The following is a 27,516-nucleotide window of genomic DNA, read 5'->3' as shown; positions in this document are numbered from 1 at the left end:
AGTGGGTTGCCATGCCTTCCACCAGGGGATCTTCTCAACCCAGGGATCGAACCCAGGTCTCCCGCATTGCAGGCAGATTCTTTACCGAGTGAGCCACCAGGGAAGCCCAAGGATACTGGTGTGGGTAGCCTATCCCTTCTCTAGGGGATCTTCTCGAACCAGGAATTGAACTGGGGTCTCCTGCATTGCAGGTGGATTCTTTACCAGCTGAGCTACCAGGGAAGCCCTGTAAAGAAGTATAATGGTGTCTGATTATGAAGTCTAGGATAAAAGTAATACGGAAACATTCAGGGGAAGAAAAAGAGTTAAAACTTAGAAAATGCAAGGTTTTTAGTTTCAGTCTTGATTGGAATATAGTAATAATGGGAGGAGGGTACTATTTGAAGCTATTAGTGGCAAGTTAGAGAACCATCTCCTCAGTCCTCTATTTCCACGGAGTAGAACTAGCACCGCCAACTAGCTGATGGAGTCCCCTCTTTCCTTCTCCTCTGGCATACTCCCTGCCCTAGCCATATACACATGCAGCCCAGAACTCTTTCCCATCCTGCAAATCCTGCCAGTGTTCTTGAAAGCTCCTATTTTACAGAATTTACAGATTCTGCAACTCAGATGGTGCTGGCCAGCTTCTACTGTCACTCAGATCTGCGTTTCCTAGATTTCACAGGCCAGAGTTTCTTCTGTCCACAGACAATCTCTGAATATCAACTCATTATGAAATAGAGGACAACCACAGGCAGCCTTTTATAATATGGAGATGTGAATTCTGGATTTTGATTTATAGTGTATTATATGAACTGAGCAATAGAAGGGAACAGTTCTTCAACCACTGTGTGGTTTGGAGCATAAAAACAGAGGTCAGTACACTTTCAAATAAAAGCCCAGACTACATCAAATTTCTGAGAGGTAGTTCTGAGAATCTAAAATCAGTAGAAACCTACCTATGTGACTAAGATCAAATTTTTATATTCCTTGTATTTCAGTTCATCAACAGATAATTGTTGAGTATGGGTTTTAGATTTTTAACTATGAACAGGCTCACATTATGTGAGACAGAGATTATGTTTCTCCCCGCTGCTGTCACTCCCCTCCACCCCCGCTTAGATAGCCACTTGTCTAGCTCCATTTGTCAACAAACTATCTACTCCATACTGAATTAGTTTTGGTGCTGTTGTTGAAAACCGAATTTTCTGTGTATTGTCTTTATTGTATCCTGTTCCATTGATTCGTTTATTCTTATACCAGTTATTCCAAGACTACCCTGTTTTGATTGCTTAGCTTTATAAGTTCTAAGTCTTAAAACTTTGTTCTTTTTCAAAATTGTTTTGACTCTTCTAGGTTCTTTGTATTGCCATGTAAAATTTTTGAATTGGCAGTATCAATTTCTCTGAAGACAGAAAACCTTGCTGGGACTTTGGGATTTCACTCTTAACATTTTTGCCGGGGAAGAATGGTCATGTTAACAATATTGACTCTTCCAGTCTCTAAACATGGTGTATCTTTCTGTTTATTTAGATCTTTGTTTCTGTCAGCAGTGTTGTATATTTTTCAGTATAGAGATCTTGCATGTTTTGTTCAATGTATCCCTCAGTCATGTTTTTCATCTGGTAGATGGTAATTGTAAATTTCATTTTCCAAATTTTTTAATGACTGTGTGTAGAAACGCAGTAGACTTACGTGTCTTGGTTCTGTGACTTTGCTAAAGATAAAGTCGTCATCTGTGAACAGACATGGTTTATACTTTCTTTTCAATCTTTAGTGTTTTCTTCTCTCCCTCTCTTTTTCCTTCTCCTTCTATTTTGTCAGCCTGTTGAAATAGATAGGACCTTCAGTACCATGGTAAAGAAGCAGTGAGGATAAACATCCTTGTGGTGTTGCCAGTTTTAGGGGGACTGAGTTGAATATATCACTATTAAGATGTTAACTGTGGAGTTCTAGAAGATGTAATTTGTCAGATTGAGACAGTTCTATTTCTAGATTGCTGGTAGTATTTATCATGAATGAATGTTGGATTTTGTTACACTTTTTCTACATCTGTTGAAATGGTTATGTGGTTTTTTTCTCTTATTCTGTTATTATCAAAATTATATGGTATTTTGAATCTCAGTAACCTCGCATTCGTGGCATAAACTCCACAAAGATCAAAGATATATTTGGTCAAAAAAATATTATGGTTTCTGCTACTTTTTACTTGCTAACATTTTGTTAACGACTTTTGAATCTATGATCATGAGAAATATTTGTCTAAAATTTTCTTTTTTTGTCATAATCTGTGTCAGGTTTTGGTATTAGGATTAAGTTCAACTCATAAAGGGTGTTGGCTAGTACTGGTTCTTCCTCAATTTTCTGAAAGAGTTTTTGTAAAACTGATCTTATTTCTTTCTCACTGCTGAAGCTCCCTGGGCCTGTGGTTCTGTGTGTGTGTGTGTGTGTGTGTGTGTGTGTGTTTCAAATTTAATTTCTTAGGAGTATTTCAATTTACTGTTCTTGCAATAGTTCTGACAACTTTTTCAAAGAATTTGTCCATTTTCACCTTAATTGATTTTTCTTTATAGTTTTCTGCAACTGTGGTATTAACTTTTTTTCCCCCTACATTGGGCTTTCCTTTTTTTCTGTTTTCTTAAGGTAGAAGCTTAGGTAATTGATTTCATATTATTTATTTACTTTTAGTAGAAGTGTCTTTTTTTTTAATATTAGTACTTAAAGCTGTAATTCCTGCTTTAGGTTTATCCCACTAATTTTGATAGGTTCTCTTTTCATTATTGTTCAGTTCAAAATACTTTTTAATTTCCCTTGTGATTTGTTCTTTTACTAGTGGGTTACTTAAAAATATGTTGCATAATTTAAAACATATTCAGGTGAAGTCCATACATTTAATTCAGCACTGTTATCAGTAATGCTATGTCATTTCAGTTCTTTGAAATATATAGTGACTTGTTTTATGGCCAGTAATCATATAGCTGTTGATTAACCTAGTCAGAGTTTTGGTTATTGATTTGAAATCTACTTAGAGCTGCAGGGACATGTATCCCCAAATCAATATGTAGTAATAATGGAACCCAGTGTATAGTATTGTATTACTTAGCATCTCTGGTGTCTGTTTCATTGGTGTTTTCTACACTTAGAAGACAGGGCATTTTACAGCCAAATTTTGAGAGTTCATGAGGATATCTTTTCCATATCGACTTTCTGTGTTTGCTTGAACAACAGATTTTTTTTGTAAATAAAATAGTTTTTCTATTGTTGCCTTTTAATTCATAATTTTTTTATACTCTTCAGCTTGTTCAATGATAATAAAATGTCTTATTTAATTTTACATACTGTACTGAATAAGCACTCAGAGAGACTTGAGTTTAAGCCCATTTCTTCCCTTACTATATGTGTGACTGTGGTCAAGTTACTTAACCTCTGTAAGCCTGAATTTTCACATATGTAAAATGGGAATGATAATCGTACAGTTGTCCCTTGAATAACACATAGGTAAGAGATGCTGATGACCCCTACGCAGTTGAAAATCCTTGTATAACTTTTGAGTTCCCCAAAACTTAACTATGGATTACTATTGACCAGAAGCCTTGTAGGTAACATAAACCATTGATTAACAGATATTTGTGTATATGTATTATATACTGTATTCTTACAGTAAAGTAAACCAGAGAGAATAAAATGTTATTAAGAAAATTCTAGTGAGGAAAAAGTACATTTACAGTACTGTACTGATGCCATACGTTTTACATCATCTTTTTACAAGATTAATCATTTGTTAATACCTGCATTAATATTGTCTTATATGTTACAAAACACTATTTGTGTTACATGTATTACTAACACTAGAGATAAAATGAAAAGATGCACTTTGCTGTACACCTGAAAGTAAGACATCATGCAAATCAACTATATTCCAACAGAAGTTTTTTTAAAATGTGAGAAATTATAAACATTTAACAAATGGAAAGATAATGTGAAAAGTGGAATTTATATTTATTTACTGGTATACCAATTCACACATTGAAAACAAAGAGGCAGAAATATGATTGCTTTATTGTAGCCTAGTATAATGATAGGAGAAGGCAATGGCACCCCACTCCAGTACGATTGCCTGGAAAATCCCATGGACGGAGGAGCCTGGTAGGCTGCCGTCCATGGGGTCGCTAGGAGTCTGGCATGACTGAACGACTTCAGTTTCACTTTTCACTTTCATGCATTGGAGAAGGAAATGGCAACCCACTCCAGTGTTCTTGCCTGGAGAATCCCAGGGACGGGGGAGCCTGGTGGGCTGCCATCTATGGGGTCGCACAGAGTCGGACACAACTCAAGCGACTTAGCAGCAGCAGCAGCAGTATAATGATATGATTGTATCATGGTAGCCTAGCCTCTGCACTAATGAGTGAATCCTTGTACAATTTTTATGGCATACAGTATTATAGTCATATTCATAGTATAGTATTATAAACACTGTTACATTTTTAAAAAACCACTTATCTGCGATGATGTGCAGTTTCTCTAATTACCAGAGAGGGAGGGACAGAGCACAGCTTGTTTTGTATGTTAATTCTCTGAGCAGTTAATGTATTAGAAAGAAAATTAACATATTAATTTCATATTAGGTATCATTTACCTTAAACCTATGTAAAGATAGACTAGTGTCCACATACATTTTATGTATTAATGACATACCTAACTTGTTCTTAATTTTTTCTGTATTTCTATACCATGTGATTCATGTGTGAGTTTTTTCAAATTATCACAGATCTCCAAAAAAATTTTCAGTATATTTATTGAAAAAATCCACATATAAGTGGACCTGCGCATTTCACACCTGTGTTGTTCAAGAGTCAATTGTACTTGCTAGAATTAAGTAAAATGTGTAATTTTACTTAATTACAAAATAAACATTTTATTTTAAGGTGTGTATCACTCTGTGTTGATTAGTAAATAGACCAGCCTTTCAGAGCAGTAGATCTTTTATACTATTTTGTTGCTAAGGAAAAAAAGGGAGGGGGAGAAAGTTCTTAAAACTGGTTGCCTCAAGGACACAGGAGTAGAAATGAGAATAGGGCAGAGTACTGTTGCTTTTCATCAGGAATTTATAGGAAGATGAGCGGATGCTTTTAAAATATTCTTCATGTCTAACTTTTTATTTTCATTAAAAAAAATAAAATATTTTAAAAAGTAATAAAACTAGGTCCTAGGTTTTAAGTTTAGGTATCCCAATTAGTAGAAGATTTTTAAATAGTTCTGAAATGTCAGAATTTGTTACTTATATTCATTATTTCCCTTCCAGTTACCTTTACCAATGTTAAATACATCTGAAGATATATATTTTTTCTTATTAGTAATAGACTTGAAATTTCAGAAAATCAAAACTTTAAACACATAACAACTGAATTCTGTGCTTTTATAGGTTCTCTTGGTGTATTTCTCTGTCTAAAGAATATTATCAACTATTGAAATACATGAGTGGCTGACTGATTTCAGTTAACCTTTTATTGTGACTTAATTGTCCTATCAATTAAGTCAGGATAAATAATACTTGTCTTAATTCATTATTGATATTGAGATTAAATGACATGTTCATTAACTATAGGCTGTGATAATTATGATATTCTAGGGATTTTCTGTGTGATTAATTATGTGATTTAATATCTTTAACTTTAGCTCTTTGACATAAAAATTGTCATTATATGTAAGTCCATTAGAATTTTTAGTGTTCAAAAGTATTTGGGGAAATTTTTTTTCATTTTATCTCATTTTAAAAAATGAGACTAATACTAAATGAATCTTCAGAATTTTAAAGACGGTAAAAATTATTAATTGGTAAAGTGAATTACTAAGAAAGTTTTTTTTTAATTGGCCTGTAGTTATTTTACAGTGTTGTATCTGTGCCTGCTGTACTGTAATGAGGAAGTTTTTGTGGATAGGTTTAAAGTATAGAATATTTTGAGAAACTTGATCAAATTAACCCCAAAACCTATTACAGGTATTTTCAAAATAAAGTTTGCATATTTAGCAATTTATTAAATTGTAGAATCTGTTGTTGCATTTGTCTTCATTATATGGTTTTAAGACTTTCTTAAGGCAGAAAGTGAAGAGAAACTAAAGAGCCTCTTTATTGAAAGTGAGAGAGTGAAAAAGCTGGCTTAAACTCAACATTCAGAAAACGAAGATCATGGCATCTGGTCCCATCACTTCATGGCAAATAGATGGGGAAACAATGGAAACAATGACAGACTTTATTTTCTTGGGTTCCAAAATCACTGCAGATGGTGACTGCAGCCATGAAATTAAAAGATGCTTGCTCCTTGGAAGAAAAGCTATGACAAAGCTAGACAGCATATTAAAGAGCAGAGACTTTACTTTGCCAGCAAAGGTCCATCTAGTCAAAGCTATGGTTTTTCCAGTAGTCACGTATGGATGTGAGAGTTGGACCATAAAGAAGGCTAAGCGCCAAAGAATAGATGCTTTTGAACTGTGGCATTGGAGAAGACTCTTGAGAGTCCCTTGGAGAGCAAGGAGATCAAACCAGTCAATCCTAAAGGAAGTCGATCTTGAATATTCATTAGAAGGACTATGCTGAAGCTCCAGTACTTTGACCACCTGATGTGAAGAGCTGACTCATTAGAAAAGACCCTGATGCTGGGAAAGATTGAAGGCAGAAGAAGAAGGGGACAACAGAGAATGAGATGGGGTTGGATGGCCTCACCGACTCAGTGGACATGAGTTTGAGCAAGCTCCGGGAGATGGTAAAGGACAGGGAAGCCTGATGTGCTGCAGTCCATGGGGTCGCAAAGAGTCAGACACAACTGAGCGACTGATCAATAAAAAGAATAGAATGTCTCATCAGTGTCTAGAAAAATGTACATAACTTAATGTAACTTCAGTACTATCAAAACTAAGTTTTGATTATGACCTAGAAACCAAAAATAAATTAGAAATTTAGGGGAGCTTTTAGAGACTTTAGATAAGTATACACTGACTCAGAATCAAAATACTGATTTAAGTTAGAAAAATACTTGCTTCATGATGATAGCTTGTTTAATGGCTTTGTCTACTCTGCCATTTAGGCAGGATTTATAATATAAGTATAAACATATAATATGAATTATATTAAATGCAATATGAATTTATTAATAAATTAATATAAATTAAGTTTTATTACAATAAAACTGGGCTTCCCTTGTGGCTCAGCTGGTAAAGAATCCACTTGCAATGTGGGAGACCTGGGTTCAATTCCTGGGTTGGGAAGATCCCTTGAAGAAGGGAAAGGCTACCCACTCCAGTATTCTGGCCTGGAGATTCCATGGACTGTATAGTACATGGGGTTGCAAAGAGTGGGACACGACTGAGTGACTTTCACTCACTCATGTAATAAAACTATGTCTCTTCAGGATGTCAGTATGTGCTGTTCATTAAGTTTCTTGTGATACCTTCATTTTTCTTTAGTATTCACATTCAGCAAATTACCACACTAAGTAACTGAAATCATGTCAATTATCATTTTAAGTGTTATTTAAGATTAACATATTCCTTAGAAAATCATTGGGAAATGATGTCTCTGAATATGAGGAGGAGGCTGTTGCCATTTTAATCTAAGCTTTAGAAAAGAAAGAAGGGATTTAAATAGCAGGATGATTTTTATATTTAATGTGAGAAAAGTTTTCTGGATGTTCAGAACTGTTATGAATGAAGTGGGTTGTAAAGAATTCTTTCTGGATGTTTCTTCCTAAAAATATGCTCACCCACTTGCCTTTTACTTTAACTGCTATGTTCACTGGTGGCGTGTGTTTGTGAACTCTTGTGTAATTGAAAGGATTCTTTGACATTTAAAATTCTAACATTAGTACTTGTGTTTGTTTCTTTTCTTTAGGAGGAGCGTATTATTTAATATCTAGAAGTCTAGGGCCAGAATTTGGTGGTGCAATTGGCCTGATCTTCGCTTTTGCCAATGCCGTCGCAGTTGCTATGTACGTGGTTGGATTTGCAGAAACTGTGGTGGAGTTGCTTAAGGTAATTCACCTTTTTCCAGTCATTCGTTTCCTGGATCTTTACTGAGGATTTACGTGCCATTCACCATGTAAGATGCCAGGAAAGCAGCAAGGAACATAAAACTCGTCCTTCAAGAAGTTTAGTGTGGGAGATAGACCAACACATGTCAGAAGTGGGTAACTGCAGGAGGTCTTGACAAACTAGGAGGATCACTTAATTTACCATCCAGGAGTAGGGTGGCAGAGAAGTGTCAAGACAGCATTTTCAGAGGAAGGGAGTCAAGACATTAGCACCCAGGTAGGAGAGGTGAGATATGGTATGAGGGAAATAGGAAAGAAAAGAAAAGACCTAGAAGGGGTAGAGTATGGTGTGTTATTAAAAAAACAACAACACAGAACTGGCAATATTTCAGTATGGCTGAAGCCCAAAGTGGCGCGAGGTTTAAGATAAGAGGGAAGAAAGAAAGGATCAAGTCAGGAAGGGTCTTGTTTGCTGTTAAACCTGGATTGTATCTTAACTGGAGTTGAGATCCATGATGATCAGATTAGGTGCCTCAAGAAATATGTGATTACAGTGTAGAGAATTGTGAGGGGTCACCATTGGACATGGAGACAATTTAAAAGCTTGTAGCTATCCTGGGAGAAGAGATGTTGGTGAATATTAAATCAGTGACGAGTGGTTTTTAATCAGTTGAGTAAGTAGGCTTGATTGATGGGATGTGGGAAATCAGAGAGCAAGAAAGGAGGACTGATTTAGATGGATGGTAATGCCATTTACCATGAGATAGAGAACACAGAACATTTCAGTTTGGGATGTCTGATTTGGTATATGTAAGTCAAGCTGGCCAGGAAGTGGTTGATGATACTGCCGTGGAGTTGAGAAGAGAACTTAGTTGAAAAGAGTAACTAGTATGTATGTAGTTAAAGCAGTAGGTAGGATTCAGTTTTATTAACTGAGAAGAATCTTGAATGACACCTGTAGTTGTTCATGTTAAGTTGCAGTGTATGGTATATTAGGAAGTGTAACATCTGAAAAGGACTGATACTTGCATTGGCATGGACCTTAGCTGCCTAGGCCAAAGGGACAGAGAAAAGGAAGTAAGCAAACAGTATAATCATTAAGAATTCATAGTCTTTCATTGTTTAATTTAGTATATGTTTTTTAATGTCATTATTTGAGCCACAAATAATTTTGTTCTTAGAATGGAACAGTGTCACTTTGGACAGCTGCATGAAAGTGTGTTCATCTCTTTTCCTTATGCAATGGAAGAGACTGTTGAAAGCTGAATTCACTAACCACAATGAATACAAAATATATTTCTGCTTTGTAACTTAAAAAAAATCCTATTAATACTACTTAGTCATATTATTATTATAGGACTTCCCCTGTAGCTCAAACGGTAAAGAGTCTGCCTGCCATGCAGGAAACCAGGGTTCGATTCCTGGGTTGGGAAGTTCCTCTGGAGAAGGGAATGGCAATCCACTCCAGTATTCTTGCCTGGAGAATTCCATGGACAGAGAAGCCTGGTGGACTACAGTCCGTGGGGTTGCAAAGAGTCGGACACAACTGAGCGACTAATGTACATACACATAGTCATATTATAATTTTTTTTTGCTTGTTAGCAATCCATTTTTAAAATTTGAGTCTTTATAAATATAGCAGTATTAATATTTGATCATATTTTTGATGTCTTCAGATGTTTGAGTGACATCTTAATAGTAAACAGTAATTCATTCTTTTTTTGCTAGATCTCCCTATTCATCCCTTAAATAGGAATTTATTCAACTTCTATCTGTGAAGAACTGTGGTATCTCTAAAATGTTTCAAAAAGAATGGAAGCATTAGGCTGAAGTAAATAATATTCTTCATTCTATTATTTTCTTTTTGTAGGAACATTCCATACTTATGATAGATGAAATCAATGATATCCGAATTATTGGAGCCATTACAGTGGTGATCCTTTTGGGTATCTCAGTAGCCGGAATGGAGTGGGAGGCAAAAGTAAGTAATGGTATCATTGGGACCTCTGTAAATGGTGAGTGTACAAACTTTTAGAGCTTATGTTTTAGGTATGTTCTAAGGTGTGGTAATACCTTTAGATTTTGAAGGTTCCTAAGTGGCCATTTTCAAAGACAAATAAGGTCATTTCTGTTCGGCAAGGTGGGGAGTATTTGGAAATAATAGTCATTTAAAGAGGTAATCAAAGAGTATGTAAGGAAAAATGAATTATGGGGTATGTCAGAGGGAGTTACTAAAGGTAATATCAGTACTATAATTTTTTTCTGTATTTTAACATTTGTGGTGTTAGTGCATCTAACACGCACATCTTTAACTCACTTTGGAAATAGTTGGCATGACCCTACTTTTGCTCTCCATTTTCCCCAGTGTATTGAATATTCTGAGATTGTTCCTTTAACAAAAATTTATTAAGCATCTGCTTTGTACTTAGCACTGTGTGAGGCTCTGGAAAAACAAGACAGAAGTCTTTTCCCTTAACGGGAGTTATATTCCAGTGGCACTGAATTGGTGTATTGACACAATATGTTTGATTTTGATTTTTAACGTTTAAAATTTCAGGCTCAGATTGTTCTTTTGGTGATTCTACTACTTGCTATAGCTGATTTCGTCATAGGAACATTTATCCCATTGGAGAGCAAGAAGCCCAAAGGTTTCTTTGGTTATAAGTGTAAGTAAGAAAGATTTTTTTTTTTTTAAGGTGCACATTATAGCATTCTAGTGTTAAATAAATTTAGTACATTTTTCATATTTTGCAATGTAATTGAATTTGGTGTAGTGACTAACACTAATTCACAGTCCAGTTTAGTTTGGTTTCTTTATGTTTATTGTATAATTGGAGTAAAAAAAAAATCACTTTTATTTATATCTTTCATTTTTCATCATTAGCAAAATGAAAAGTGATAAAACATAGAGAAATCAGTGCTACCGAGGAAAAGTGCTTTTGTTCTCATTTGGGGAATTTGTTACTGAAATTGTAGCTTCTGTTCTAATGTTGCTTTTCCATTCTTTCAGTTGTATTTAAACATAATAGTCTAAAAGTGCCTGAGACTGTGAAAGCAACTAGAAGTAGTTTCTTGATGTAATTCTACAGTTTACATTATTAATTGTGTGAGAATTTTCCAGTTTTCATTTTCCATAACCCTTTTCATTCTGCCTCTTAACTTTCACTACAGGTGTAATTTCCGTGTCATTTATTATTTTATGAAGTGTCTTTCTGTATCTCCGCCCCACTCCCTCCACTGACCTGCCGTTCTGAACCTGTCTCTTCAAGGCAGAATGAAAGCCAGAAAGAAGAGTTGCAATAGCATCAGAGTTGCTTTTCCCTTAGAGTAAAGGATCTGCCTGTGTTAAATTGACAAAAACTCCTTGTTTTTTTAGTCTCCTGACTCTCAGCAACATTCTGTTTAGCTGTCCCATTCTCCTTTGGTGTCAGACACTGTTTTCTAGTGAGTTCTTTCCTACCTAATTCTCTGGTCGCTATGTCTTTTACTCCTGTTACCCCTTCTCTTCTCTCTTCCTCTAAATGTCGAGTCGTACAGTGTTGTCCTCGGCCTTCTAACTGTATTCTTTCCTTTGGCAATATCTATTCTCATGGCTCAAAATGCTTTCAAGAGACTGACATGTTTCTATTCCTTGGTCTCTCCTTCAAACTCCAGATATAAGTATATATTCAACTGCTTATTTGATGTCCCTCCTAACTAACCCTTCTTGAACTTCTCCATCCTGATACATGAAAGAAATCAGGATCTCAGTGTTTTCTACTTGCTGTCTTTCTAATCCTTCCCTCATCAGTACATTATTCTCCTATCACTAAATTGAACCACTACAGTAACCTTCTAATTGGTTCCCTGCATCAGATGCTGATTCTTCAGTCCATTGTCTCTGCAGCATCCACGTAAGCATTGATCATAGCATGTCATTTCCATGACTCTGTGCCCACCTTGGCTTTTCATTATATTGAGGACAAAATCTAAACTCTTATAAAATAAAATTTTGCATGATCTCACCCCTGCTGATATCTTCCATTTCATTTCATCTCCCCTGTACTGTGAGAGCTTTGCCTTCTTTCAGTTCTTCAAAAGAGCTAAACCTTCTTCCTGCCTCAGGGCCTTTCTATATGTTGCCGGTTATTCCTGGTGTACTCTTTCCCTGGAACATCACATGGCTGATTCCTGCTCCGTAAAGCTTCAACTTAAGTGTTAACTCCTTAGTTGCATCACTTTAGCTTTGTGTAATAAACACATTGAATTAGATCATCTCTCTCTGATTATTTGTCACAACACCCTGTTTCCATTGAGTACTTTTACTGCCTTTGGAGAAGGCAATGGCACCCCACTTCAGTACTCTTGCCTGGAAAATCCCATGGATGGAGGAGCCTGGTAGGCTGCAGTCCATGGGGTCGCTAAGACTCAGACACGACTGAGCGACTTCACTTTCACTTTCATGCATTGGAGAAGGAAATGGCAACCCACTCCAGTGTTCTTGCCTGGAGAATCCCAGGGATGGGGGAGCCTGGTGGGAGGCCGTCAATGGGGTCTCACAGAGTCGGACACAACTGAAGCGACTTAGCAGCAGCAGTAGCAGCAGTGGCTTTTTGTTTTTTTTTTACTTATTTGGTAGCTCCCTATTGATACTACGAGGGCTTCCCTTGTAGCTCAGTTGGTAAAGAATCTACCTGCGATGCAGGAGATTTGGGTTCGATTCCTGGGTCAGAAAGAGCCCTGGAGAAGGAAATGGCAACCCACTCCAGTATTCTTGCCTGGAGAATCCCATGGACAGATTCATGGCAGGCTATGGGGTCGCAAGAGTTGGACACAATTTAGTGACTAAACTACAACTACTACTACTATTGATACTTTTAAGTTCCATGAAGGTAGCTTGTTGCTACTGGACTTCCTCAGTACCTTGAGATACCAGATGGCTCCACTATTGGCACATGGTGTATACTCAGATACGGGATGGATGGATGAATGGATGGATGGATGACAGTTTATTGTTTGTTTCAGTTTGAGGACCTATTAGAATAGATGGAAATAGTAGGAACTAGTTGACACTTTCATTATTATTGAAATGGAAAGGACCTTTACCTAGTTTGTCTTAGCTAAAAATTGTCTAGATGCCTGATGGATAGCCTCAAAATTCAAACAGTTCACCCCTAAGAAGTAGAGAAGACAGTACAGATAAGTTGTATGTAAGGGAAAAAAACAGTTCCAGGTTACTGTGATGTCCTTTTTGTTCTTCTATCTGCTTTCTTGTTTCTTTGACCTCTTGGCCTGTCTTAAGAATCAAGTTAGAGGTATTTCAAACATAATTAGTAAGGTATACAAAAAAAACAGTGCATGAACCAGATCACACCACCATTTTGGCTGTAAACTGTTTTCCTCATACAAGAAAAGAGGAACACCAATACTTGAATTTGAAAATATTCAAGAATTTACCAGTTACTGGAACTGAAGAAATGTTAGGGATCATAGATCACCACTTACTCTTAACCTGAAATTTTATGGCCTAATCTGCTGTCCATTAATTGCCAAAAATCTTTTATTCTCTATAGATGAAATATTTAGTGAGAACTTTGGTCCAGATTTTCGAGAAGAAGAGACCTTTTTTTCTGTATTTGCCATCTTTTTTCCTGCTGCAACTGGCATTCTGGCCGGAGCAAATATCTCAGGTGATCTTGCAGTAAGTATTATAAAGTACTTTACTGATTTCATATAAAAGTGATATACATATATTTATTTTTAACAGTAGACTTTAAAAAATGTTTTTGTCTTCTAGGATCCTCAGTCAGCCATACCCAAAGGAACACTCTTAGCCATTTTAATCACTACGCTGGTTTACATAGGAATTGCAGTATCTGTAGGTAAATAACCTTACATTTCTCTATGTGTCTCAGTCATTTAATGATGTATATACTATAAGTATTCATTTTCATGATATTATATTTCTAACTTTTAAATTAAGAACTATTTCAATAAAAAGACATGGAGTTTTGTATTTTACTTCAAAAGTACTTAAGTAAACTAGTGGTGACTTAATACATGTTGTCTAAGCCACCAAATCCTCTATTGTTTCTTGTCTGGGATTTTTATTTAATTATATAGTAAGTTAGAAAGTATGTGAAGTCTCATCTGCAGATTCTTAAATTTCACTGAGACATATTTACAGAAAATATAATTCATGTGTAGAAGTAAATGAATTTTACTTTCTGATCTTCACAAATTTTAGCATATTTTTGTGTATGATGATTATTTTTTATATTTTTATATAATCTTACTCTATTAAGATTGTTTCAAGGCCATTATGCAGAACCTGACATTTTTTACCATAAAAATTTGATTTCAATTAATAGGAGATACTACATTGAATGAAAAGTATTACTAAATTAATGAAAATGATTTTAAGCTATTTTAATACATTGATGGAATCATATTATAGTACTTGAAGAAAGAACTTAAGAGGTCAGTCAGTCTCTAAATCTTTTATGTGTGAGGAAGCCAGTTTTGCTGCCAAAAATAAGATAATAGCACTGCCTCATGACAAAGAGGGTTTTGGTGTTTTTATTTATAAGTAAGTAAGTAAATAATTTTGAAAGTCTAAGATAGGTTCTTTAACTGAAACATTCTAGTCTAGAAAAAAATTTAATAACTACTGATTTTATATATAATTTGCATACAGTGACTATAGATGCTGTCTTGTCTTGAATTTATTGTACATTCATGAAATGAAATACTTTATTCAGAAATCATATTCCTAAAGTACAAGCACTATATTTAATGTCTAAATTCTAAAATTCAGGTTTTACAGTTAAAAATTTTAAGCATACTAGAAGAATAAGTCATAGTCTAGTACTAATCAAAAGAATCACAAACTCCAAATTCATTAACTATAGAATATATATTTTTCATAGTATTTGATTATTCAGTCTGCTGCAAATCTCATACTGTATGTTTTCTTTTTTTAATTTTTTCATTTATTTTTTATTGCAGTAGAGTTGATTTACAATGTTGTGTTAATTCTTGCTTTACAGCAAAGTGACTCAGTTATATATGGATGTACATTATTTTTACTAATCTTTTCCATTATAGTTTTACTAGGATATTGAATATAGTTCCCTGTGCTATATAGTAGACTTCGTTTTTTTATTCATTCTGTGTGTAATAGCTTACATCTGCTTACCCCAGAGTCCCAGACTATCCCTCCCCGACTCCTCCCACCTTATATTTTCGTATTATCAGGGTGGACTTAGTTGATACAAAGGTTTAAATAGAATTATATAATTCATTCATGTTTAAATTACTTTTCCTCACAGAAGATTGATATTACCTCAAGTCTGATCTTTGGCACATTTTAAATATAAAGTATTCAGAGTATGTGAAACTGTTTCTGCCATTTGGAACTCTTTCAACATAGTGTTTCTGTATTTGCTTTAGGACATTTTAATCAAGTAGTACAGGAAATGATTTTGCTAATATATCATTTTCACAGTGATGATTACAAGATTTTTAAGTATATACATATACATACTTTATAAGGTTTCATTTCCCTGACTCAATACTGGGGACCATGATGCTTTCCACATTCTGTTCCAGGTAAAGCTTCCTTAATTGTAATACACTGTATTCAATTACTATTATAAGCAAGTACATACCGTCAGTACCATAAATTTCTTTGTGGGTGTATATAATTTTGAAGTGAAGGTAAATGTTAGCTTGATGATTTGTCCTCATTATCACTCGTGCTTCAGGTTCGTGTGTTGTTCGGGACGCTACTGGGAACGTTAATGACACCATTGTAACAGAGCTGACAAACTGCACTTCTGCAGCCTGCAAGTTAAACTTTGATTTTTCATCCTGTGAAACCAACCCTTGTTCCTATGGCCTAATGAACAACTTCCAGGTGAGCATAAATTTGTATTATACAAGCGTTCTGTGTTCTTCTGGAGGTCAAACTGCTGTCAGTTCTACCATTCAGAGTATAGCGGAAAGTTTTTGCTATTGCTTTATACTCATACATCAGTGAAGACGGCATGCAGCTCATAGTGCATGCTCAGTCGCTCAGGCGTGTCAACTCTACACAACCCCAGGGATTTCAGCCCGCCACATTCGCCTGTCCATGGCATTTTCCAGGCAAGAAATACTTGAGTGGGTTGCCATTGCCTCCTCCAGGAGACCTTCCCCACCCAGGGATTGAACCAGTGTCTGCTGCATTGATAGGTGGATTCTTTACTACTGTGCCATCTGGGAAGCCCCATGTAAATAATTGGGCAAACAGAAAAATATAAAAGAATGAAACCTGAGCCTGTTCAGGGGCAAAAGGCCCCCAGAGGGCAACACTTCTGTAATAAGGTATAATAAATAGTAATTGTATATGGTATACTGTTTGAGAAAGTAAGAAAGCATCTCACACATAGTCATATGTGCTGGGCCTATTTCTGGCTTCTCTGTTGTGTCCCATTGATTTTTGTGTCTGTCCTCCCAACAATGCGATACTTTCTTGAGTACTGTAATTAGATTGTCAGTCTTAAAATCAGGGAGCTTGATTCCTCCTGCTTTATTCTTTTTTCAAAATTATTTTAGCTATTTTAGTTCTTTTGCTTTTTTAGATACATTTTAGAATAATCTATGTTTATCTACAAAAAAGTCTTGCTGGAATTTTGGTAGGAAATGCATTAAACTTGTACATCAATTTGGGGAGAACTGATAGCTTTACACTGTCCCAGTCCATGAACACATGTGTTCTACTCTTTATTTAGATCTTCTTTGACTTCCTTCATCATTATTATGTAGTTTTCAGAATATCAGTCCTGTATATTTTTTGTTAGATTTACACCTAAGTATTTTGTTTTTATTTTTGACCGACTTAAATCCGTACTAACTGAAATGAATTCAGCTTTCTGATTTGAGATTTCTCCCTAATTCCTCTATATATAAATGCCCTTTTAAGTGTTGATCAGTATCAGCAGTCTTATTTAATTAAATATGGCTAATATAGTGATGCTGTGTTAAACCACCATTGAACAGCAGAATTAAATTATTAATGCGTGCTTAAAAGTTTGTGAACTAGTAAACATATGAACTCTGTAAAGATTAGTAGTAGTAGTAGTAGTAGTAGTTTAGTCGCTAAGTCATGTCTGACTCTTGTGACGCCATAGACTGTAGCCTGCTAGGCTTCTCTGTCCATGGGATTCTCCAGGCAAGAATACTGGAGTAGGGTAGCCACTTCCTTCTCCAGGGGATCTTCCTGACCCAGGAATCAAACCTGAGTTTCCTGCATTCAGGCAGATTCTTTGCCAGCTGATCTACAAAGGAAGCCCCAATAAAGATTAGTACTACTGCTCGAGTATTTGCAGGCTATCAGTCCTGCTTTTTATTTATTCTATTTTTGTAAAATTTATGAGTTTTAGATTTATAAGATGAAAAGGAACTACTAAAATTTGGAGGATATTTTGAGAGTTGCTTGATAATTCTCAGGATGCTAGAAAGAAAAAACTCAAAGGTATAGATAGATTCAGGAGATTAAAACAAGATATTTTGTGGTAAAGTTGTAGAATAGATCTACAAATTCAAAGTGGAAAATAAAAATTCTGCTTCCTCGTGTTTTTCTAGTAATACTTAAACCTAATAAACAGAATAGTTGTGGATTTAATGTATTTCAGAACATTATGTAGAAATATTATGTAGACATTTTATGTAGAATCTGTGTGGTTTACATGAAAATTTTTAATGGCATTATGTATATTTTCTTTTGTTTAGTTTCAAACAATGGGCTGCACTTTCAGTGGTTAAAAATATTGAACTCAATTATGTAACGATGTTTGTTTTTTTCTAGTCACAAGACTAGGCAAAATCGTAGAATGAAAGAAAGTATTCATGTCCAGCTAATTATTCAGGCCAATTCTGACATTGATATTGTGTATGAAAGACACAAATGTTGGTCTCTGCCCAGTGACTGAAAACGCCAATCAGATTTCTGTGTTGTTGCCTTAAACTACAAAAGTATGTTGTCTTTATTAAGTCTAAGTATGGAAAGTATGGACTTAATCAAAGTATAGGAGTTTGGTATATGTAAATATGCTTTTCTAATTTAAGTAAATTTTTTAAAAGTACTTTGTAAAGTGATAAGAGAATGGAAAGAAAATTCTGTCAAATTATTAATTGCTTGTCACTTGGAGAATGAAGAATGGTGAATAGAACATTACTGAGGAGCATATAAATGGAGACTCCATCATGAAATCTATACAAAGGCACACTATATAATGCTATTTTGCATTTAATCGATAAATATATGTACATATAATTGAGTCACCTTATCTTAAATATTCAATTTTATTTAGTTTTATGTTTCTTATTATATTTCTATATTTTAATGTCCTCAGAAAACTTTGACTCACCATTGTTTAATAAACAAAGTGTGATGATCGTTCACTACTAGTAAAATTTATAATGGATAGATCAAATTAACAGTACCTAAATCCATTAAACAGTGCTTGCAAATTGACTTTATATTTTGACAGATTTTAAAGGCACACAAGGAACAGTGCTATGAAAACCTACCCTACCTACTTATCTTCATTTGTATTTATTAGTTGTTTTTCTTTATAGGTATAGTATTTTTCTCAAACCAATGAGAATAAATTATAGACATCACAACATGACAGTCAGATTGAAGTATTTAGAACATTCTTTACAAGTGTGGTTGAATTATCCCACCCAAGTAATCCCAGTGTTGATGAAATACTGTTGTCTAAATATATATTCCATATTCATAGTTCCTCACTTGTTCCACTAATGCCCCAGGTCATGTTTTCCTGATCCAGGATTCAGTCTATTGTAACATGTGGCCTTTAGTTGTGTTATTTTAAAATGGTTTAACCTAGAGGAGTTCACAGCTTGCTTGTTTTTAACCTTTCAAGATGCTGACATTTTGAAGGGTTCAGGCAAATTACTTGGCATTATGCTCCTCAGTTTGGGGTTTATTTTATTGCCTTCTCATCATCTAAGTTAGTGATGTATTTTTTTAAGTTTAACTTCCTTATAGGGAAATGCTTGAACATGTTCAAAGAGAGAAAAAGCAATCTAATGTACCTGACATACCCGTTTTCTAGCTTCATCAGTTATTAAAGCATGGCTAGTTGTGTTTTGTTTATGACCCCCAATTCACAGATTACTTAGAGACAATTCCTAGACTTACAACTTTTTGACTGGATATTTCAACTTTTAGCTTAAAAAAAATGAGGATTCTTTAAAAACAAACAAAAGACATAACCATGATACCAATCTACTACCTTAACGTCAAAAAAAAAAAAAGAAACAACCTTCCTGACAGAAGTGTCTCATACCAGTTTGGAGTATTACTGTGCACCTTCGTCTGATTAACTGGCTACGTCTACCTACCAGTTGACTAGAAATAGAGGTGAGAGGAACAAATTAAACAAGGCCATGGAGATTGTCAGCAAAATCCAGAGATCGGGTTTCTCTAGGAGAAATAACATAAAAATAAGAAAATTTAAAGAAAGGATGACTCTATGGATTGAAAAAGACTTAAGACAAAACCACCAAATATAAAGTGTAATCCTTTTGTGGATCCTTATTTGAACGAACTATTTTAAAAAGCAAGAAAAGAGAAAGAATTTGGGAGTTGTGGATGCGGTTGAGTATTTGATGCTGTTAAAGAATTAAGCAGTTTTTAAGATGTGACAGTGACTGTGGTTACAGTTTTTTAAAGTTCTTACCCATTAGAGGTACGCACTGAAACATTTATGCATGAAATAATATCTGGAACATTCATGTGTAAAATGGTTTATAATAACGCAAAGATTGGCCTGTTGAAACTGATGCATATTTTATAGTTTGGCATGCTCTTCTCGTTGCCATTGTGTTTGCCTTTGATGTTGTACGAAATAAAAGGTCTTTTCCTACATTAATTAAGGGATGGTGATACATCATTTTCAGAAGTTTGTAATGCATGTAAGAACCATTATTGCTGTGGACTATTGCTTTTGTTATTGTATTCTCCCCAGTATTGCTATCAGTGTTCTTCATAGGAATAGTAAAGATGTATAGTGTTGTGGATTTTTTTGAATTGTGTATGACTGACTTTTCCATTGTCACTTTTTAAGGTAATGAGCATGGTGTCAGGCTTTGCACCGTTAATTTCTGCAGGTATCTTCTCAGCCACTCTTTCTTCTGCATTAGCATCTCTTGTGAGTGCACCCAAAATATTTCAGGTGAGTATTTCACATTGCAAATTTTATTATAGAGGTAGACAAGGTAATATATTTCAAATGGGATTTTTAATATTTTTAAATGATTTACTTCTGTCAACCCTGTGAATTTATATGATACATGCCAACACATATATCAAGAATGGCATATTTAATTTTATGCACAGGAATGTGGATATGTATATTTATATAAACTGTTGTGCATTTATCCACTGACAGGGTATAGTTTTTGAGTTGTCTTTCTGGAAGTGGTAATGAATTTTTGCTTTTTTGACATGCTCTATTAGCATAAATTTTCATGTCTTACCAAAGATAAAAAGTACCATAAATCAAAAGAAGATACTTTATCTTGTTCCTGTTAGCATAATGCCAAAATAAGTGTTTTATTTTTATGAATATTTGAATGCCTAGGATGTGCCATACATTATGTTAGGTGCTCAGGATATAATGATAAATAAAACATTATCTCCCTTTAGTGAGCATCAAATAAATAAACAACTGATACTGCATAGAAAGTACTTTTTATTACTAAAACAAGTGAAGTATTGATTCTGCAGCTTTGTTCTTAATTTCTTGTTATAATTAATACAGTAGAGGTGTAGAATATATCCTAAAACTATTTTCAGTATTGTTTTAAGAAAAGTGATTAAGTTTTATATTAGGATTTTTATTTGCTTTAAGTCTTAGATTTTGACTTGGTTTTCTTGAAATAGGTCACACATCTATCATACTTCTCAAGCTTCCACACTTCTATGTATATGCCGGCTTCTTTGACTCTTTATTTGTGTAAGACTGTCAACCTGGTGTGGGGTAAAATAGATAAACACTACAGTGTATTCTAAATCTCCAGGCTTTCTGATACTGGAAATGTTTGACTCTTCTTTACAATTTGTTGGTAAAGCAGTATGAGAGGAAAAAAAAGAGGACCAAGAATTAGAAACTTGGGTTCATTTCCTGATTTATCTGTTGTAACTGTAAGCAGATCTGTATGTCTTATTTTGATGTATTCCATTTTAATGTTTACATTTCTTTATTAGGCTCTATGTAAGGACAACATCTACCCAGCTTTCCAGATGTTTGCTAAAGGTTATGGGAAAAATAATGAACCTCTTCGTGGCTACATCTTAACATTTTTAATTGCACTTGGATTCATCTTAATTGGTTAGTCTATACATGTGTGCTGATGTAGATTTTGGTGCATTTATAGTATTAACTGTCAACATTGAGTCATTAAGTCATAAAATGTTACTTTGCCTGCTATACTAAGTTTCTTTTTGATCAAAGGAAAAGAGTTTAGAAAATACTGCAGATAATAGCATTCATTAAATATTTGCTCAAACTCATACCCTCACTAACTCCCTATTAGGCTAAAGGGAGCTCCTAGCTTCTTATCCCTAAAACAAGTATGATAGTAGCATAGGGTAAAGGATTATGGTGTCTTCCATGAAGGTAGAACCTCTGCTGATCTTTTTGGTTCCTTTGCCTCTGATTGGGTCTTAAAGAATGTTTGGACTTTGGATTATACCATGGAAACTAACTTTCTCATCTGATGCTTAAAAATGTATCTGGTATAGCTACTTTTTGAGAACAGGTTGGCAATATTTAATAAAGTTTCCTATGATCCACCAGTTCTTAGAGCTTTGTACCCTGCAGAAACTTTTATATAAAAGAATATTTTTAGTGTCATTAATTATAATAGTGAAAAATGGAAACAACCCGAGTGAAATATTCAGCAGTAAAAATGTGAATACACTTGGTTTTCATATGTTAATATGGATGAATCTCAAAAATAATGAATGTAAAAAAATTTGAATTACTGAATGATAATATTGTATGATGTAATTTATGTAACTTTTAAAACATCCAAAACAGTGCTCCATAATCGTTGTGAGCCATATATGTATGTAGGAAAACAGTATAACGTCACTGGAAAGAATATTTCAACTTTGAGAGAGAGAGTTATAAAGGAGGTTTCTACTGTGTACGTAGGATATGATTTAAAGTATATGAAGTATGTATAGCAGAGTTCATTAAATCTGGGTTATGGATTTAGGAGTATTATGTATTATCTAAAGGTTTGAAATGATTCATAGTTTTGAAAAGTTAAATGTCTAATATGTCGTATTTCTTTTGCAGCTGAATTGAATGTTATTGCTCCAATTATCTCTAACTTCTTCCTTGCATCATATGCACTGATCAATTTTTCAGTATTTCATGCATCACTTGCAAAATCTCCAGGTGATTTTACATTTTCTTTAAAAGTTTCGTAAATGCGGCAATGTTTGATTTTAGAGAAAATAAAACTTTAATACATTTAAAAAGATGGCATGTGTGGAATTAGTTCACTAATGCTTCATTCTGCCTTTATAGTTGAGTCAAATTGAGTCTTCAGAGATCTTCTGTCATGCAGTTTATTGGTAAACAATGTCTGTTTCTTGCTTCAAATAATTTAAAATAGCATTAATCTCAAATTCTGGCTAACTGTGAAAGAATTATTTTATTTTTTTTCCTGTATTTATCAGTTCTAAGAACATTGTTATGATATAGTACCCTATCCAGGAATATTTTTAACACAATGAGTTCTGTGGAATTCTAATATAAGGGGTCTTTATCAACTGAAAAATTACTCCATATACAGTTTTTATGGGTATTTTGTTATAAACCTTGACAACAGTTGGGCATCAGAGAAGGAAATGAAATAACAAAAACACTATTGCTTCTATGGGCCTAGAAGTTTCTCAGAACAAGAAAGATAAAACATGGGAACTTAGGAGACAAACATCTTAGCTTCAGTTTTTAAGAATATAAAGTTTAGAGATGGATGTGGGTGTAGCTCTAAAAGGGCAACACGAGGGATTCTTGTGTTGAATTTTTCTTTATCTTGACTATTTTAATACCAATATTTTAGCTGTGATACTTTGGTATCATTTTGCAAGATGTTATCACTGGGAGAAATTAGGTAAAGCACCCCCAGAATCTCTATATTATTTCTTAAAACTGTGTGAATCTGCAGTTGTCTCAAAATTAAAAGCTTAATTTTTAAAAATATAAATTTTATTGAGATGAAATACTTCCCCAAATGATGATAAGTTTTTTAGCAAGTAGGTGAGGTTTTTTAACAGTTCCAAAGAACAATTTATTTGAATTGTTTTCTATATTCATTAACATATGGATGTGTCTTATGCTAAAAACCAGAAAATAAAATCTCACTATTAAGGACACAATTTGAAACCTAATTTTTTCATCTTCTCCTATTTTTAGCATTCACTGAGTTTAGGTTGATTTGTATTTTTTTAGTAAGGACTTTTTGAATAGGGAACTAGTAAGATAGGATAATGTTGATATAAATAGATGTGCCCACTTCATGGCTATCAAGAATCATGACATTATGATCAGTGATGGTCTATGACTTTACCGTTTAATTAGCTTTACAGTTCACATTTAAAGACTTCTCAGTGTAGCAGCCACAGAGAAATTTATTTTGTGCATGCATATGTACCACTGTCTAAAGCAGATGAGGTAGCTGAGTGACTTTTATTTATCTATATTATTTGTTTCTGTTAGGGTGGCGTCCTGCATTCAAATACTACAATATGTGGATATCACTTCTTGGAGCAATTCTCTGTTGCATAGTGATGTTTGTCATTAACTGGTGGGCTGCATTGCTAACATATGTGATAGTTCTTGGACTTTACATTTATGTTACCTACAAAAAACCAGGTCAGTAGTCTTCTCTCTTAATATTTAGTATTTCAAGCTAAAAAATGTTTAGATGTTCTTTGTACCTTTTCATATCTAAACATCCATCTTTTGTATTTTGGAAAGGCCTTTTGCATAAAACCTAAAATGCTTTATTTCTAAATATATGTAGTTTTAGTGAAAAAGTTACTCTAAGACTTTTTATTCTGTGGAATTTCATTCTTAGCCATGAGTTAAATTTAATTAATCCTATTTGTAGAAAAATAACAAATTCATGTAATAAACATTCTGTTTCACTCAATATGTTTTAAAATTAATCTTTGAAAGGATTTTATTATAGTACAGAAGTTTCTGTTAGCCTGATAAGCATTATATGTATTACCTAATGTGGTTTAGTACCTACTATAATTTGTACCACAGAATCACAAAATAATAGAACACATAGTATCTTCCCACTAGCTTACTGTATAGCAAGGACAATTAGACAGATATACTTAACTGGGAATAAAGAGGGAAATAGTTGAAGATTATCTAGAATGTGTAGCATTGATAACTGCTGGGTATATCTCCACATAAGCAGATGCTGGGATAGGTTAGGATTAGTCCAGTTATTTAGTGTGATAACATGTAACAAGAAAATCTGTTGAAAAAACTTGAGAAGTTGTGGCCCAATAGAGTAGATTAGAAAGAGACGACAGAGTAGTTGCAGTGTAGTTATTTTACACAGTGAGGAAACATTTTGTGATCCAAGTACGAGAGAATGAGGTTTTGGATTAGAACAGTGGCTTTAGAAATGAAGTAGACAAAGAAGATATTGTTTTAAATATCTTAGAAACAATTATTTCTCTAATATGCCTGTTAAGTCTCTAAAGTAACAAATGTCTAAAATCATCATTTGTGTTTAGACTGTTTATTCAATAAGAAGTAAAATTTGCCTTGATGTTCAAATAACTTACACGGTGAAGTACTATAAATAGTATTTTATAACAATCATAGATCTGCCTTTTTCCTTTTTGACCTTTGGCTGTATAAACAATAATTTTTAAATGTTTTTTTTTTCTTTGTTTGCAAGACTCATTTTGAGCTGAATGCACAGCATGTCTGCAGCCCTTTCATCTCAGTCTTTTCCAAGTTGTACACTTTCTTTAAATGTTAATAATAGCTCAGATTAGCATTCCCTTAATTTCATGCTGTAGATGTAAACTATTGAAATTCCTGATGAGTACAACAGTTTATTTTAGCAGCTGACTTTTTAAATGTGCAAGCATTGGTTATTGATGATTTGTGATCACCAGTATTATGGTGCATGAACACTGTCCTCTTACAGATGTGAACTGGGGATCCTCCACACAAGCTCTGACCTACCTGAATGCACTGCAGCATTCGATTCGTCTTTCTGGAGTGGAAGACCACGTGAAAAACTTCAGGTAAGTGATCAGGTAACACAGAAACATTTTGTTTTAGATGGCAATCAGGACTTATTGTTTAGTAATATTTTCACTTGGTAATATTTCATGAAAAATTATCTAAAAGCATAGAATATTGTTTCTTGTTTGGTTTGATTTGAGCAGTTTATTCAAAAACAAGGTTGAGGCTTCTTGTTCTCAAAAATTTACAGAGAGAAAAATTATCATCTACCTTATAAAAATGTTATGGAAGTTTTGGAGGTTTCTCTTTGAAGGCTTTTAGATAGGTATCGTTAAAGTAAACTTTTTCCCCCCTCTGTGGCCATTCAAGTTTATAACTATTAAGGATGAAATTCATAAAAATACTTGTTTTATAATTTTACTCAGGTGGTAAATATTTTCATGTTAGTGGCTTTGTTCTCACTGTGGAACTGGCAATCAGTTTTTGTGATAAAGAATCAATGTCAGAGTAAAGAGCATTTCTTACTATTTCCTTCCTTTTTATTTTATCTTAAAATTTAGTTTATCAGTCATCAATTTAAATGCTATTCCTTAATTTAACGTTTCTAATAGTCGATGAGATTCAGTTATTAAAGCACTGTTGGAAATCAAAGTATTAATTTATTTATATAGATTCTTAGAAATTATAGATTATTGTTAAGTGTAGCTAAAAGTAGGCTTGTCATTTTTTTAAAAATAGACCATTAGACAGTCATTCTCATACTGTTCATGTAAGCCTGGCTCTGAACAGGCAACTCTTTAGTCATGAGTAATTGCTTCTGATTGGCTTCTGAACAGTAATCACAGGAATAAATTCCTGTTTTCAGTAAAACAAAAGACAGAATCTTTTTAAAAGAAAATTTCAAGATGGATAAGTGCTCTACCAAATTTCTCTCAAGAAGAAACACCTTTGTATTAATATATTCTTTATGTTACTCTTTGAATATCCTCCCCCCACCCCCACACCAACCACCACTACCACCAATTTGTTTTGTCAAATGAAAGATTCCCATAGACCACAGATCTTCAGTTTTGGAGTAGAAAGAAATAGGGAAAAGAAGTGAGAGCCCTGGGAGGAAAACTTTAATTTCAGCACATTTTTAATGTTTTCATAGTTAATGCAAAGTATGGCAGAAAATAGAAATCCTTCCTTTGTGCAAAAAGCTGTGTCCCGGAACTGAGAGTATGATCAAGAATCAGAATTAACTTGCCGTCAATAAAAAACTGTTATTTGGCTTATTAATAGAAATGGGAATTTTTTAAAACCTTTAAAAACTTAAAAAAAAAGTTTACTCTAACAAGTGTTTTAAAATTATCAGAATTATACATGAACATATTTAAAAGAGGAAAAGCTTACATTTGTTGTGAAAATTAGTAGTTGTCCTACTTCTCAAATCCCTATTTCTTTTATGCCACTAGCAACCAATTTCAGTTCTTAGCTGAATTGTGTAGTATTTACTTAATAGTCCCCAAAAGCATGTTTGTCTTATTGTATTGTTTGATTTTAAATTTTAGGCATTCTCTCTTGATTTCTTTCATCCATGCATGCCCATTACACACACACACACACCCTTCTCTTTACCCTATCCTCCCAGTATATTTTTATGTCACTATTTTGATTAGGTTAGACTTGATGTTTATATTTTTATGACTTTTAAAGCATAATTCAGAGCTTAGGCTTGTAAATTATGATTGCTTTCTTTTCCTGTACAGGTTTTATGTTTTCTATGTAGCCAATAAATTGTTTTTCCTATTTCAGTTTCTATTTATCACTATCTCAGCCTTCACCAAATGTGCCAAAAGATTTTGTTTTCTTCACTTTATAGTTTCTATTTCCTTGAAGTGTCTTTCTCATCATTTCCTGCCTCTTTAATTTGGGTTCTTAGATTTAGCCTTGTCTGAAATGTCTGTGATCCGGGGCTAGGGAAGTTCTGCATTAGGGGTAGGGCTCTCAGTCAAGCCCTTAATGGAGATTAATGTGACCGTGATGGTTCTTTGAGAAGTTTAAGTCATCTTAAAAGTTTTCTTTTTTAATTTGATTAGATTTTTCAGAAAACAATCTTTTAATCTTTGCTTACTGGTAAAGTTCTGGCTGCCACAGTTCTGAGAGCTAAGTGACAAAGCAGCTTGGAGATTTCAGTTTCCAGCATATGGCGAATGTTCTAACTCCCTGCTTAAGGTAGC

At 34.1% G+C, this 27,516-nt stretch overlaps 1 protein-coding gene across 1 annotated transcript in view; it reads left to right on the top strand.

Annotated features, from left to right (window-relative positions):
• SLC12A2 (solute carrier family 12 member 2) overlaps positions 1-27,516 on the top strand; it is a 93,830-nt gene that overhangs the window by 31,644 nt on the left and 34,670 nt on the right. The window contains exons 5-15 of the mRNA XM_005888414.3: positions 7,865-8,004; positions 9,874-9,984; positions 10,561-10,669; positions 13,556-13,683; positions 13,780-13,864; positions 15,749-15,900; positions 20,123-20,230; positions 21,265-21,388; positions 22,364-22,465; positions 23,792-23,947; positions 25,254-25,353. Coding sequence (XP_005888476.3) covers positions 7,865-8,004; positions 9,874-9,984; positions 10,561-10,669; positions 13,556-13,683; positions 13,780-13,864; positions 15,749-15,900; positions 20,123-20,230; positions 21,265-21,388; positions 22,364-22,465; positions 23,792-23,947; positions 25,254-25,353 — 1,315 coding nt within the window. The remainder of the gene's footprint in view (positions 1-7,864; positions 8,005-9,873; positions 9,985-10,560; positions 10,670-13,555; positions 13,684-13,779; positions 13,865-15,748; positions 15,901-20,122; positions 20,231-21,264; positions 21,389-22,363; positions 22,466-23,791; positions 23,948-25,253; positions 25,354-27,516) is intronic.

The sequence above is a fragment of the Bos mutus genome, chromosome 7 (genome assembly GCF_027580195.1).
Source record: "Bos mutus isolate GX-2022 chromosome 7, NWIPB_WYAK_1.1, whole genome shotgun sequence".
NCBI classification, from domain to species: Eukaryota; Metazoa; Chordata; class Mammalia; order Artiodactyla; family Bovidae; genus Bos; species Bos mutus.
This window is presented reverse-complemented; position numbering and strand designations above follow the sequence as displayed.